The 15,052-nt window shown below is 49.0% G+C and overlaps 5 protein-coding genes across 5 annotated transcripts; 3 read left to right on the plus strand and 2 right to left on the minus strand.

Moving 5' to 3' along the window:
• Window positions 1–534: 534 nt before the first annotated feature.
• Window positions 535–2,921, plus strand: FSST1_005721 (alpha,alpha-trehalase NTH1; the record flags this gene model as incomplete). The annotated part of the gene is made up of 4 exons (XM_083232024.1): window positions 535–663; window positions 713–776; window positions 842–2,711; window positions 2,768–2,921. The coding sequence occupies 4 exons, from the start codon at window positions 535–537 to the stop codon at window positions 2,919–2,921; spliced, it is 2,217 nt and encodes a 738-aa protein (XP_083089151.1).
• A 2,216-nt stretch (window positions 2,922–5,137) lies between these two features.
• On the plus strand, window positions 5,138–7,029 carry FSST1_005722 (isocitrate lyase 1; the record flags this gene model as incomplete). The annotated part of the gene is made up of 5 exons (XM_083232026.1): window positions 5,138–5,368; window positions 5,427–5,582; window positions 5,637–5,979; window positions 6,066–6,618; window positions 6,672–7,029. 5 exons carry the CDS (start codon window positions 5,138–5,140, stop codon window positions 7,027–7,029), a joined length of 1,641 nt encoding a protein of 546 aa, XP_083089152.1.
• Window positions 7,030–7,795: 766 nt separating this feature from the next.
• FSST1_005723 (kinase-like domain-containing protein) lies at window positions 7,796–10,099 on the minus strand (the record flags this gene model as incomplete). The annotated part of the gene is made up of 4 exons (XM_083232027.1): window positions 7,796–8,070; window positions 8,121–8,759; window positions 8,815–9,650; window positions 9,714–10,099. The coding sequence occupies 4 exons, from the start codon at window positions 10,097–10,099 to the stop codon at window positions 7,796–7,798; spliced, it is 2,136 nt and encodes a 711-aa protein (XP_083089153.1).
• Window positions 10,100–11,283: 1,184 nt separating this feature from the next.
• Window positions 11,284–12,094, minus strand: FSST1_005724 (uncharacterized protein; the record flags this gene model as incomplete). The annotated part of the gene is made up of 3 exons (XM_083232028.1): window positions 11,284–11,356; window positions 11,407–11,942; window positions 12,008–12,094. 3 exons carry the CDS (start codon window positions 12,092–12,094, stop codon window positions 11,284–11,286), a joined length of 696 nt encoding a protein of 231 aa, XP_083089154.1.
• Window positions 12,095–12,409: 315 nt separating this feature from the next.
• FSST1_005725 (DNA polymerase epsilon noncatalytic subunit) lies at window positions 12,410–14,787 on the plus strand (the record flags this gene model as incomplete). The annotated part of the gene is made up of 2 exons (XM_083232029.1): window positions 12,410–13,098; window positions 13,149–14,787. 2 exons carry the CDS (start codon window positions 12,410–12,412, stop codon window positions 14,785–14,787), a joined length of 2,328 nt encoding a protein of 775 aa, XP_083089155.1.
• Window positions 14,788–15,052: the final 265 nt, after the last annotated feature.

Genomic DNA, 15,052 nt, shown 5'->3' on the forward strand with positions numbered 1-15,052 from the left:
GTAGGGAATATTTCATTTGTTTTCGATTTCTCGATTTCTCGATCAGAGAATAGTTAGCAGGAAGCTACCTGCTACCCGGGTAAGAGAGGACCACTTCTTTAGTTGTCACTGTCGTCACCCCAGAACCACGGGCTCCATTCCTCCACCCAAGCTTTCTATCCGCCACTTTTCTATCTTGCTCCTCTCCACTTCTACCTTGTTATTGTCTCCTCCTCCCTCTCTTAACGGGCACCCCATAATAATCTGCCGTCATACCTACCAACCTAACCTACGTGCTCGCCCATCCTTACACGTCTTTTACCTTTGCCTATTCTTCTTCTTCTTGAGACTGGTCCAATTCCACGTCCGTGCCCTATCCTGTTCCTATCCCTTCATCCAGCTTTACCTCACTCCCTACTATCACTAGGTACTAGCAGTCGACGTAGTTGGACATTGTCATAGATCGAAACGAGCCTCTCTCCTCATACTTTACTTTCGACATTGTTCTAACCCCGCTTCGTCTCCTGTTAAGAGGTCTAATTCAACTCTGACACCATGGCCGCGCCCTCTGGTCACCGCTCTCGCGGTTCTGATGATCTGGGCGTCTTTGATGACGCCAAAAGCTACTATACTGCAGAGCGTCATCAGAACCGTGCTGGTCCTCGCACCCGAACTTACTCCCAGGTTAGTGTTACCGTCGTCGTCTAGTTACCTGAATTGACATTGGAAACAGAACAGTCTGATGTCACGCTTTGAGCGAGTCAATCTTCGAGAGCCCTTCAGACGTGGCAGTCATGGTAAGTTATTCTAGTCTTACGGATGGACGCATTTGTTCGCTGTGCTAACACCTTTGTCCAATCAGACGAGAACTCACAACAGAACCGTCGCTTCTTGATCCAAGTTGATTCGACATTGGAAAGTCTTTCACTCCAAGAAGACCCCAATGGAAACATGCAGATTACGATCGAGGACAACGGACCCAAGGTTATTTCTCTACGCACCGCCGCTTCAGCTGGTCACAACCGTTTCGATGTGCGAGGAACTTATATGCTGTCCAACCTTTTGCAGGAGTTGACCCTGGCCAAAGAGTACGGGCGAAAACAGATTGTTCTTGATGAAGGCCGTCTCAACGAAAACCCAGTTGATCGCTTGTCTCGTATGATTCGTGATCATTTCTGGGAAAACCTGACAAGACGTATTGATGCGTCGACAGTCGACATTGCGGCTAGAGATCCCAAGGACTGGACAGCCGACCCACGCCCGCGCATCTACATCCCCTTTCGATGCCCTAGACAATACGAGTTTTACAAGAGAGTCGCCGAAGAGAGACCTGAGATGCGACTGGATGTTCAGATGCTGCCCGAGAAAATCACCACTGACCTGGTCCGCGACATGAACGATGCACCTGGTCTTTTGGCTGTGGATGTGCAAGAAGTGCCAGAGCCAGAGCACCCTTCAGGATGGACGCTCAAGGGTATGCCCTTTGTAGTCCCTGGCGGTCGTTTCAACGAGCTTTACGGTTGGGACAGCTACATGGCTTCCCTGGGCCTTCTCATCAATGACCGGGTCGATCTGGCCAAGTCAATGGTCGTCAACTTCTGTTTCTGCATCGAACACTATGGCAAGATCCTAAATGCAACCCGATCTTACTATCTCTGTCGATCACAGCCTCCATTCTTGACCGACATGGCTCTTCGTGTCTATGAAAAGATCAAGCACGAACCTGATGCCAAGGAGTTCCTTCGACGATCTATCCTAGCCGCCATCAAGGAGTATCACAGTGTTTGGGTTTCGGAGCCTCGATTGGATCCTACCACGGGTCTGTCGAGATATCGACCAGAAGGTCGTGGAGTGCCCCCTGAGACGGAGGCCACCCATTTCGTACACATTCTTGATCCTTACATCAAGAAGCACAACACAACATTTGAAGACTTTGTACGAAAGTACAACCATGGCGACATCGAAGAGCCTGAACTCGACGAGTACTTCATGCACGACCGTGCCGTGCGTGAGTCAGGCCACGACACCTCATACCGCCTGGAGGGAGTCTGTGCCAACCTAGCCACCATTGATCTCAACAGTCTCCTCTTCAAATATGAGACTGATATTGCCCGAACTATCCGCAGCGTTTTTAATGATAAGCTGACCATGCCCGAAGAATTCTGCGCCGGCACGCCTTATCAGCCTGGCGAGGTTCTCTCGTCGGCTGCCTGGGACCGACGAGCCAAGCGACGTAAGCTTACCGTGGACAAGCTGATGTGGGATGAGAAAGAGGGCATGTTCTTTGATTATGACACTGTGAAGCGCGAACGATGTACATACGAGAGTTGCACAACTCTGTGGGCTCTCTGGGCAGGCATTGCCACGCCTAAACAGGCGGCTGAGATGGTCCGTAAGGCTCTCCCCAAATTTGAGGCTTACGGTGGTCTTGTTTCAGGAACGGAAGAATCGCGTGGAGCCGTCGGCCTGGATCGACCTAACAGACAGTGGGATTACCCATATGGCTGGCCTCCACAGCAAATGCTGGCATGGACCGGCCTGATTCGCTACAGCTTCACTGAAGAGGCGGAGCGAATTGCCTATAAGTGGCTCTTCATGGTCACCAAAGCCTTTGTTGATTTCCATGGTGTTGTAGTTGAGAAGTATGACGTGACACGGCCAGCCGATCCTCACCGAGTAGATGCAGAGTACGGAAACCAAGGTCTCGGTTTCAGAGGTGTCAACAAGGAAGGGTATGTTGCAACCCTGCCTTATTTATGGAAAAAAGAGATTGCTAACATCAACTTAGATTTGCGTGGGTCAACGCCAGCTATATCTATGGACTGCAAATCATCAATGCGCACATGCGCAGAGCACTTGGTGCGTTGACACCCTACGACACATTGATGAAGGCTATTGAGCAGAACGAGGAGAAAACGCTGGCTGGTCTGCTTAGTTCATAGGGTAATGTTATTGCAGACTTGGAAGCGCTCAGCAAAAGAAAGATGTTGTTGTAGCTATCGATATCCATAGGACAAGAATGTTATGATACACGATCAATGTACTCCAGCGTGTCTGTGCCGTTGCTGTATCTGTGAATGTTTGTGATCATGCGAATTTTGTAGTAATGATGTCTGAATCAGATACATAGGTACTATTATAATCGTAAGGGCAAGCGATTTGTCATGCATTAAGCTAGGGCAGTAGAGGTATAAGTAAAGTATTACGAATGATCTGGGACAGAACAGAACCGTAATTGGTGTCAATAAAATATTTATTGAACAGTTGAGAAAGACGAGATAAGTTAGTACGGAGAGACATCGCATAGCGTTGTTGGCCTCGGGAAGTAGCCGAGAACTATACAACTGGTAGACGATAGGAGTTGAATGACAATGCCGGAGCTGAGAGCCATGAGAGTCTCGGTAAGAGAACGACCGAGGCAAAGCAACCATTCTGTGATTTTGGAGACGTCAAGCCCGAGGAGGGGTGCGCAGAACAGGACATTGAAATCCATGGCAAGACATGTCATGAGGACAAAGAAAGCCGAGCTATGATATGTATGACTACTGTAATGCGGCTTCACATGCCAGAACTTTCCGCTGCTCCGGAGCTGGAGGGGGTCCATAATTCGGCCAAGTTCCGTCGTTCCGGGGCGGGCGGGTACCGGTGGACGGGGGAAGGCCGAGATCAAATAAGTAGGTCCATGTCTGATTGTACGCTTCCATAGGATAATTATACTCGTAACCATTAGGTACAGATAATACATCAATAGCTGAAAGGAGCTTTGTGGTGAGAATGATGGTACTGTAGTATGAAAAGCAATAAAGAAAAGATGATTTCAACTTGAATACTAACCTAGGTAAATTAGGTTTAGGTATCAGGCAGTTGGGTAAAGTTTGGAGTAAGTCATTTCCCCAGGTTTTAGTACCCTAAAAGAAACTTACTATCACCAGTAAAGATATGGATGGAAAAGCAGAAAAAGAAACTCTACGGCATTCGGCATTCGGTTTAGTACGGAGTAGTAAGAGAGCCTATATTTCCAAAACCAGCCCTTTGAGCCGAAGACATTAGTACAAAAAAAAGCGAATTGATTGGCTACAAAGACGTCATAGCAAGTGAGGTCCTGATAGCGGATACTACCTCTACAAGATCAAATACCCATCGCGATCATATAACAGATTAGAGGCTCTGATTCCATCTGAAGAAAAATGTTACCTAGACAAAGATTGACGGTTACTAGTCTAGTAGGTATTCTGACGACTGTAGGTGACCCATTGAGGCACTCGGTGACTGTCCGGAGGTACGTACCTACGGACCTGTTCTCTGTTGCGGCTCGTGACAGCGGATGGAAGAGGCTGATCTCACATAATTCATGGCCGAGGTGAAACGACACAAGTAAGAGGTAATTTCAGGCCAAGATTTGGCTTGTGCTCGGTGGAAGGCCGAGTTAGAGAATAGAGTAGAATGCTCGCGATGTCATACTTTGAAGTTGATACCAACTACTAACATATTATCTACCTATCTATCTCCTATCCATAACCGTTGTCAAGGTTAATTGATACTCGTGAGCAGATGGTGATGATGTATACTGTAACGACTCACCAGTCTTTACATGTTATAATATTACTACCTATCAATACAGCAATAAAAATATATATGAGGCTCTGAAACATCCATACTTGGTGACTTCACCTTGACTCTTCCTCTCCTCCACTTACAGCCGACTTTCACCCCCCCAGCTTTACTTTCCAATAACCAGAATTCGAGTCTGATTGGTTCAATTGTTTCTCCAATCAATACAAGAACGCCGGTGTGTAGAAGTCTCCACCGAACAGCCCCGGCCGTTAACGCTCTAGGTCGACTGGCACGGAGAGTTAGCGAGCAGAATCAATGGAGTCCTCCCTCCCGCCCATCCTTGGGCAATGGACCGTCGGGGCACGGGAGGCCAAGAGTGACTCAATGTGACTTACAAGTCCCGTTCAGGATAATATTTATTATCTTCTTCGCCCTTCCCTTCCTGTCTTCTGTTCCAAAGCTTCAATTCATTGTTGTTCATCCTTTCTCTCTAACATTAACTGTTGTGTCGTTGATTTCCTCCATCAGACTCTTATCACTTACACGCGATCCAATTCCTCGATACTCGCCCACAGCCTTCAACAAAATTCACAATACAGTCACAATGGCGTCACAGAATATGACGAACCCTTCTGTTAACCCTGACATTGAAGACGAGCTCTTCCAAAAGGAGGTTGAGGCCGTCAAGACGTGGTGGTCCGACTCAAGATGGAGACACACCAAGCGACCCTTTACCGCTGAACAGATCGTTTCAAAGCGCGGATACCTCCCTGTTGACTATGCCAGCAACGCCCAGGCCAAGAAGTTATGGAAGATTCTTGAGCACCGTTTCGAGGTGAGTCGCCATCGTTTCTTGCATGTAACCAAGAGCCCAATATTCACTGCTGTTACAGAACCGCGATGCCAGTTATACCTACGGCTGCTTAGAACCCACAATGGTAACTCAGATGGCCAAATACCTCGATACAGTATACGTTTCCGGCTGGCAATCGTCGTCAACGGCCTCTGCTTCCGACGAGCCTGGTCCCGATCTGGCTGACTACCCTTACGTGAGTGTAGAGCACACTCTTGCCGTCATATGCATTTGTCTAACAAGTAAATAGACTACCGTTCCTAATAAAGTTGGTCATCTCTTCATGGCCCAACTATTCCACGATCGAAAGCAGCGTCAAGAGCGTCTCAGTGTTCCTAAGGAGAAGCGCGCCAACCTCCTCAATATTGACTATCTTCGCCCCATTGTCGCCGACGCAGATACTGGTCATGGCGGTCTCACCGCTGTCATGAAACTCACTAAGCTCTTTATTGAAAAGGGTGCGGCTGGGATTCACATTGAAGACCAAGCTCCCGGTACAAAGAAGTGTGGTCATATGGCTGGCAAAGTCCTTGTCCCCATCCAGGAGCACATCAACCGCCTCGTTGCAATTCGAGCGCAGGCTGACATCATGGGTAAGTTTCAACTTTCTCAAACTTCCCCAACTTCACATGTGTTATAGGGTTAGCTCAATCCAAGAAAGCGGACTAACATGTGAAAGGCTCTGACCTTCTCGCCATTGCCCGTACTGACGCCGAGGCCGCCACACTCCTTTCCACCAACATTGACCCCCGCGATCATGCCTTCATCCTCGGCTCCACGAACCCTACACTTAAGCCTCTCAACGATCTTATGATCGCCGCTGAGGCTAGTGGTAAGTCTGGTGTTGAGCTGCAGCGTATTGAGGACGAGTGGCTTGCCAAGGCCAATCTTAGCAGCTTCGACGATGCTGTCGATGCCGCCATTGAGGCGGGTTCCTTCTCTGATAAGGCTGGCCTCAAGAAAGAATATATTTCCAAGGCAAAGGGGAAGAGCAACTTTGAGGCCAGGGCTGTCGCCCGCCAGCTGATCGGCAGGGATATCTTCTTTGACTGGGATGCTCCCCGAACACGCGAAGGCTACTTCCGCCTCAAAGGTGGATGTGATTGCGCAGTGAACCGCGCCATAGCATATGCACCTTACTGCGACGCCATCTGGATGGAGTCCAAGCTGCCCGATTACGCTCAAGCCCAGCAGTTCGCCGAAGGTGTCCACGCTGTGTGGCCAGAGAAGAAGTAAGTTTCCGTATAATATCCAAGAAAACACCGGACTAACCAATTCCTGCCAGACTCGCCTACAACCTATCTCCATCCTTCAACTGGAAAGCGGCAATGCCTCGTGACGAACAGGAGACTTACATCCGACGCCTGGCCAAGCTCGGCTACTGCTGGCAGTTCATTACTCTTGCAGGCTTGCACACAACAGCCTTGATCAGTGACCAGTTCGCAAAGGCTTACAGCACCGTCGGTATGCGTGCATACGGTGAGCTTGTCCAAGAGCCTGAGATGGACCAAAAAGTCGACGTTGTCAAGCACCAAAAGTGGAGTGGTGCTACCTACGTCGACGAGTTGCAGAAGATGGTCACTGGTGGCATTAGCTCCACGGCTGCTATGGGCGCCGGCGTGACTGAAGATCAGTTCAAATAGATATCACCGAGGGATTGATAGGATGATTACGGAGGCGAGGGAGCGAGACGCGATGTCTCGTGGGAAAACGGGATGTGGGAAAATAAAAAGACAAGCGGCGAAGCTTTTATAATCTTTTGAGCATTTGATATCATGCACTTCTGCAAATTTCTGACTTGGCACTTCCGTCATATTGGTTATAGTCATCTATTGCGAGGTGATCATTGGAATATAGTTCAGACACTCTTGAGCATTAGCATGATCTTAAATGTTGAAACCTTGACGATTCGTACGATGATCGTACATATGTACAATACAGCGTTGACACTTCATAACGTCTGGTGCAGTACAATACGTTCGTTGCATCCTATAACCCCTACCTGGCCACCACTTCGTCCACCACTTCGTCCGTCAAAATTCGTAAAAATGGTCTATGTTTACAAAGCGTTAAATGTGACGGAAAGCGCTTCTTTAACAAAAGGAAATCGATTTCGAAGATGGAGTAACCCAAACCAACTCCCCCATTTTCTATAGCTTCTTAGCTCCTTGGTAACTTTACCGAGGGCTTCATTAAAAGACAGTTTGGCTGGCATGGCACTGGCTATTGGATCTAGGTTCTGATCTGAAAAGCTGCCATGCCCAGGATCTTTTGCAAATAGAAGTTCTGGCTGTGCATGTTTTCCTCTGCTCACTTAGTACATCAGGAATTCAACAAATGGTAAACAATCATTGCGCACACTTAATTTGACATAGATTATGTTCTTTTTCCACCCAACAAAACTCTGTCTTAATCGGCCTCTGCAAGTTGCATAATCAACTTGGCAGCCATGTCTAGAAACGGGAAGGGGCTGGTAACGTCCTTCTCCTCAAGTAGTCGTCCGTGGGCTGTCTCGTATCCTGAGCATTTGAAATCGACGAGGTATACGCCATGCTCCATTTCGTAGATCTGTATGTCCAGGTGCAGCGCAACAAATGGTTCCTTAGGATGATGACCATCTGGTGTACTAGGCGAACTGGGAGTACTGGGTGCGCTGGGCGTGTTTCCAGCCTTCCTTTTAATAGCTGTGAACTTGTCAGTGTCGATGATAAAGGAGGAGTGAGCAATAGCGTACCAGAAGTATCCCAGCGCACGTTGATGTGCCAAGGGTCGGCAGGAAGATTGTAACGCTTCTTAGGATCAATACTTGAAGTGGAACCACGGTAACCGTCATGAGAGTCCACGAAACTGCTGTCGCCGGAAGCTTCAGCTCGCTCTTCTGCTGTCCTCGACTCATAATCTTCGTCGGGAATATATGTGGCCCCTAATTTGTACAACGCCTTGTGGATACAGAGGAGGGCTTCCCAGGGAGAGTTACGTGATCGAATGCCAAATTGCCAACGCACTGGCTTGGTCTTCTTTGGCGGATTGATAGGTGTCATGCCTTGGGGCCTGTTGTTGGCTTCGTCTATACGCAGCTGGCTCCTCGAATGAGGTCGCAGGCGACGTGCTGTCTCTTCCTTCTCCGCATCTGTCCTGTTGAGTTGAGGCTCATCATTGATAAGGACTTTGGGCGGCGAGTTTTCGACACTGCCAGCTTTCTCGCGCTCCATATAGTCCTTATGGTAAGCCGGCAAGCTAGAAGGCAGGATGCCAACCTTGCTCACATAAGGGCGGGGGGTAGTGGTGGCCTGCGAGGTCGTTGAACGAGCTGAAGACATGCTGAGCATGGGACTTGACCCTTCTGGCTCTGCTAGCAGGGCTTCGGAGTTATCTAGATCAGTTTCAATACGCCAGGAAGTCGGCAACAAAGAGAACGGAAAACTCACGGTTCACTTGCATCATCTTGTTCTCTCTCACAATCATGTAGGCATCCTTGATGGCGGACGGCTCGGCAGCCTGCAGCGCCTCCTCGACATCACTCTTGCCATAACCCATGGTCTTGCTGATCTTCTCTGTGACTTCATTGTGTAGGCGTTCTTGGACCTTCTCTGAGGCATTCGGAGCGATGTCATTCTTCTTGATTGCCTTATTAGGGTCCACGCCAGTGTTGAAGAATTCTTCGACAGGGAGTTGGAGGTAGACGGGGAGGTCGGTTGTGAACCAAGGATCTGCCCGGATATCCTCGATTGTAGCACGATGCACAGGGTTGACTACCAGCATCTTTTTAATCAGGTTGGCGGCACCAGTGGGCATCCACTGGGGTATGCTGTATGTACCCTTCGCAATCTTGGCAAATAGACTGGGGATGTGTTCGTCGTCAAAAGGAAGTCGGCCGACCAGAAGAACATAGAGGATTACTCCACAACTCCATACATCTACTTCAGGTCCGGCATATAGCTTACCGCCAATAACCTCAGGAGCAGCATAATTTGGACTGCCACAACTTGTCTTGAGGAAATTGCCATCGGTCATAATATTGCTTAGTCCGAAATCGGCGATTTTAACATTGAGGTTCTCATCAAGCAGCAAGTTTTCGGGCTTCAAGTCACGATGAACAATCTTGTGACGGTGACAATATTCGACAGCACAGAGCATCTGCTGGAAGAATCGACGGGCTTCGGGCTCCTTCATTCGGCCGTGCTGAACAATGTAGTCGAAGAGTTCGCCGCCCGCGTATTCGAGAACCATGATGATTTCATTGGGCGTCTTAATGACAGTGAAGCTAGAGCGTTGATATTAGCTTTCCACAATACCAGCAACGAGGTTGACACTCCATGGATCATACAGCTTAATAATGTGAGGATGGCGTAGTAATTGGAGATATTCGATTTCGCGCTCAACACGGCCGGCCATATCGCGGCTGATGAGCTTTTTCCTGGCGATAATCTTGAGAGCTACTTGCTGGCCGGTACCGTTGTGAATAGCAAGCTTGACCTTGCCAAAAGAACCCTCGCCCAGAGTGCGAAGAACCTTGTAGGCGCCGATGCGCTGTTCGGTTTTCATCCTTTCCTTGAGCGGCGCATCGGCGGGACGGGAAGTGGCTTGAGGGGCATCGTGGGAATCGTCTTGCTGCTGCGACTGAGACTGGGACTGCGTCTGTTGCGGGCGACGAACGTGGGAGGAGGATAGGGATATGGTGAGCTCCTCGTCCTCAAAGCCTCGGGGAGCCATGGTGATAGGTACGATGCCTTGACCAAAGGCCAAGGCGAGACGGGCGGGTCGGGTCGAAAAGAGAACGGACGGCGGGGTTTCCAGTGTTGAAGAGCTTTGATCTCGATACCCGTATAGATGATCGAATGTTGGAAGCGAATATCGGAGGTTTGTCGCAAGAGGAACTACGACGGTACCTTTTGAAAAGGTGCAAAAGAAATGGTGTGGACGAGAAGAAAATAAACGAATATGAGACGATGATTCAAGAGAATTGGTGGGTAGTTCTATCGACGTTAGCAGGTGGTGGTAGTTCAGCGTGTCATGGCACCGACAATATACCTGCTAATATAATACCTACCGACCTAGCGACGGAACTTCAATTGGTAGGTAGGTTGTTGGCTAAATTATAGGTAGGGAGGGGTCAACCAATAGATCCATCCTGGCTACTAAGCTTGTAGGTCCTGGACGTACCTACCCACTCAGCCCACCTGAACTCTCCGTTGAAGCAGGTATCGTGTTGTGATTGTCATCAACCATGGATATCTGGATTGCAGTATCATTAATTGTATGTATCTAGAAGGCATTCATGATGTACATTTCTTCCGATTTCTAGTATCCTCCGATTGTGTTTATTGAGTCAATTCCTGTCTCTATCTAAACTGTTCATCACCCAGGGGATTTTCTTTCATGTCTTGCTGGTAATAACCAACTGGGTGAATCAGCTCACAGCATTGAAAGCAAAGCTACTAACCTATGTACACCGTGTTAGTTATATCCATGCATCAACAATTTCATAAGCTTGACATTGAATTCTCAACAACTCAGTCGCGAGGCAAGGCAACTCTCTCCTGATATCGTCAAAGTCACCTGACACTCGTCTTTACATGACCTGAAAGGTTTCAATATGGAACCACCGTGCTCAACATCATTCTGAAGTAGGTAGTTCTCATTTCAAGTTCATGGAACTGGTATTCATATGAGGTTATGCAAATTTTGTCTTACACAGCACGTTTACCTAATTGGTCGTTTCAGTCCCAAGTCAGATTACCATACATTTCTTGTTACAGTAAAATTTACAGTCATAATACAACATGTAGGGTTTCGATCCCATTCTTACACACTCAACGCAGCACTGGTAGTTGCCGGGCAGGATGGCTGATCCTTTCAGCGTTGCCCATAATACGTACTGGCCGTACTGCTCCTGTTCACTTTTGCTTCGCTGCCTCTTGCTTTAGCCTTTCGACTAGTTTTCCTTGTAGAAACGGGCTGAGTCCCAAGCTATGAGAGGTTAGCAACAAGCATCATTCAGGTGATCATCTCGAACTTACATTCCCTCGTTCGTAAGGATACGATATGTTCCGCTCGGCTGTACCTTACCAATGATGGTCCCTGCGTCGTCCACTTCAACACTGCCCAAGATGTCCTCAGGCCATGCTATCCGTCCAAAGTCTGGAGGGTTCCTTCGGTCGCTGAGATGCACATATCCTCCTCGTCCACCGCCTCCCGCCCCTCCCTGGGCGCTTGCGCCGCCTGCGCCGTCACCTCCCGCACCACCTCGAGCTCCTTGCTTGCGAGATCCACTTCTATCAGGTCGCTTTTGAGGAAAAAAGACCCCTCCCGACCCCAGGTTAAACCCCCCGGGACTAGCAAATGCCCGAGCTTGATTGACGAGGTCCTCATCCTGGTGGCCGTACTCGGATACAACCTCATTGAGAATCTTGACAAACTCACGGTTTTCACTGAAGGACTGGGGTGTTGGGGGAAGCTGGCTAGTTGTTCCGATCACTAGGCGCTCGTTGGGTGGTTCCTTATCAAGGTAGCTTAGATAGTTTGTAAAGGGTGTCTTGGGACCTTTCACGACTTTCTTGGATATAGTCAGCAACTCCGGTCTGTAGACGGTAGAATGCTCGGAGATTTGTATAAACTAACAATATTTGGGTTGCTTGAAAGACTAGAAATTGCTCGAGAAGATACAGCTCTCTCACGAGCAATGAAACGAAATGTTGCGCCCAGCATTACAGTCAATTAAAGACTTGAGTTGGATATGTTATAGATCGGATTATACAGAGTATGCTATAAAGCTTCACCCATGTTCGAGGTGGATGAGGTCACCAACGTCAACGCGAGATATGCACTTATAGGGTCTATGCAGTAATGCGCTTTCAATTAAACGCGTCGACGCGGTCAGGTCGAGTCGAGCCTGCACGACCCCTCGAGGGCCCAGACCAAATTATTGGGAAGTGTAGGTTCCAAATTGTCACGACAACCTGCGTCAAGCTACAAATTTGCTTTCACACATATCATGTTTAATTGACAATATTGACCTGAATCATGGATAAAACGCCAGCTCCCATATTTCGAAAGCAGCGAGGTGCTGCACCTCCGTCCTCGGCGATACCTTCTTCTTCTCCCGCCTTTGGCACTCCTGTCCACCCTCTTAAGCCATTCGCCCTCAACGCCCCCAAAGCCGCGATACTACCTATAATTCTGCCTCCGCCGACTCTCCGACCCCTTGCTTTCCGCACATTCACAAAAAAGCATTCACTCACACTCACATCTTCAGCTCTGCAAGAACTCGCTGCCTTCATTGGCAGGCATTGCGGCTCAGGATGGCGCGAAGAGGGCCTAGCTGAGAGGGTGCTCGAGGAAGTCGCACGAAGCTGGAAGAATCGCAATGGGGGTCTTATTGTTGAAGGGTCGAGTAAAGAGCTGCAGGAAACTCTCAAGACTCTCGAGGGCAACATGAGCGGCGGCAGGATTACGGGACCAACGAGAGGACTACCGCGAGGAGACAGCATGCTTGATATAAAAGACAACGATGCTTTGAACACACGCCTGGGACTCCGACCAGCAGAAGTGAGGAGAGAGGATAGCAACTCAAGTTTTGGAATATCGGGATTGGGCGTCCACGAGGAGCATGAAGAGGCTGAGACGAACGACCCTCAGGCCTGGCTCAAGATCGTGAATGCTTACGATCAACCTAGATTTGTATACAACGTGACTAAAAAGCATTTTGAAAAGTCAGTCATTTCTGAAAACATTGATCCAGTACCCAGCTAACATTTTTCAGGGATCCTTCGCCGCCCTCATTACTACCACCAGCTTCGCATAAAACGACAGTCTTCCGCAACCGGTACAATGTCATCCACCAACGTCTCCTTCGCAACGAATCCTTCCAGTCTTCCGCTGTCTCCTCTTCTCGCAAACGCACTCTCGATCCTTCCCTATCCAACAAACAGTCACTCAAACTTACACCAATAGCCAATCTGTTAGGTCGTCACGGCAGTAGTCACATGTTGTTGGGGCTTCTAGTTGTTCTTCCCACCGGCGATCTCGCCATCAGCGACTTAACCGGTACTATTGCCCTGGATCTCTCTCAGGCTGTTGCTATACCTGAAGACTCGGCATGGTTTTGCCCTGGCATGATAGTGCTAGTAGATGGTGTATACGAAGAGGAAGATGAATCTGTGGGCAAGGGTCTCAGTGGCAGCAGTGGTGTTGGAGGTACTCTGGGTGGTCGCTTCCAGGGCTTCTTTATCGGTCAACCTCCGTGTGAACGACGCAAGGCTACTCTTGGTATCAGCGGGCCTGATGGGGGCCAGGAGCAAACCATAGGAGGTGGCTTTGGCTGGATCGATTTCTTAGGCGTCGGCAGTGAACGCGCCTTGGGTACCAAGATGCGTAGGCTAGAGAGCCGCCTTCTTCGACCCAGAGCGGAAGACGATGCGCCATCTCGTGGGCGTGCAATTATTATAGGCGAGCTGAACCTCGACCAGCCCCGAACTCTTCAAGCCTTGCGCAAAATTCTTTCGACATATGCCGCCGAACCCGATGGATCCGCGCCCTTGACATTTGTGCTGATGGGTAACTTTACTCAGCATGCTGTGCTTGCACGCGGAGGCAGTGGTGGAAGTATCGAATACAAGGAATACTTTGATTCCCTGGCTTCGGCTCTCAGCGACTTCCCAACACTACTTCAGTCGTCTACGTTTGTTTTTGTCCCTGGCGACAACGATGGCTGGGTCTCTTCCTTTACAGCGGGTGCTTCCGTACCATTGCCCCGAAAGCAAGTGCCAGACATGTTTACATCTAGAATTCGTCGTGCTTTTGCGACAGCTAATGCCGAAGCTGGAGGAAAGACAGATGGTGCGGCAGTTTGGACCTCGAATCCAAGCCGAATAAGTCTTTTCGGGCCTAACCACGAGCTTGTTCTTTTCAGAGATGATGTGTCTGCTCGTCTGCGCCGAGCCTCGGTCCGCCTCAAGCCCAAAGCCAACGATGCTAGTACAGATGAGACGCAAAGTTCGAATCCTAACCCTCCCGACGACGTTCAGTCCATGGATATTGATGCTGCTCATCATGATGAACCGACTGCTACTGCTGCTGCGTCACCTGCCAGTCCCCTTGTTCCTCATGACATCCATGCCGCCCAGAAGTTGGTGAAAACTGTCCTCGATCAAGGTTACCTTGCGCCTTTCCGTCAGGCCATCCGCCCTGTTCACTGGGACTATGCCTCATCGTTGCACATATACCCGTTACCCACTGCCATGGTGCTGCTTGATACCACCGCGCCACCATTCTGCATCACCTATGAAGGTTGTCACGTTATGAATCCTGGCAGTGTCCTTGTACCAGGGCGTAAGGGCGTGGCTCGGTGGGCCGAATATGAGGTTGGCCGTCAAGGTAAACTGAGACAATGTACTATTTAGAAAACAACCACGCTTGCCATGATTTGTGGCCGTTATAAAGAAAAGGGGCGTCAAGGAATAAGGGTTATAGTGTATTTATAATGATGCATATTGTAGATAATTCATAACATGAACGAGATATAGTACCACAGCACATCGATATAGACATCGGAATTTAATCCCATAATCAAGCACGCCATTCGTATATTATATGTAACGAACAATTAGACGTGGACGTATAATGCGCCGGTCCATTACATCAGTGGCGTTTCAAATCAGATATCAT

Source organism: Fusarium sambucinum, chromosome I (genome assembly GCF_050947815.1).
Source record: "Fusarium sambucinum isolate potato_lamoka chromosome I, whole genome shotgun sequence".
In the NCBI taxonomy this organism is placed as follows: Eukaryota; Fungi; Ascomycota; class Sordariomycetes; order Hypocreales; family Nectriaceae; genus Fusarium; species Fusarium sambucinum.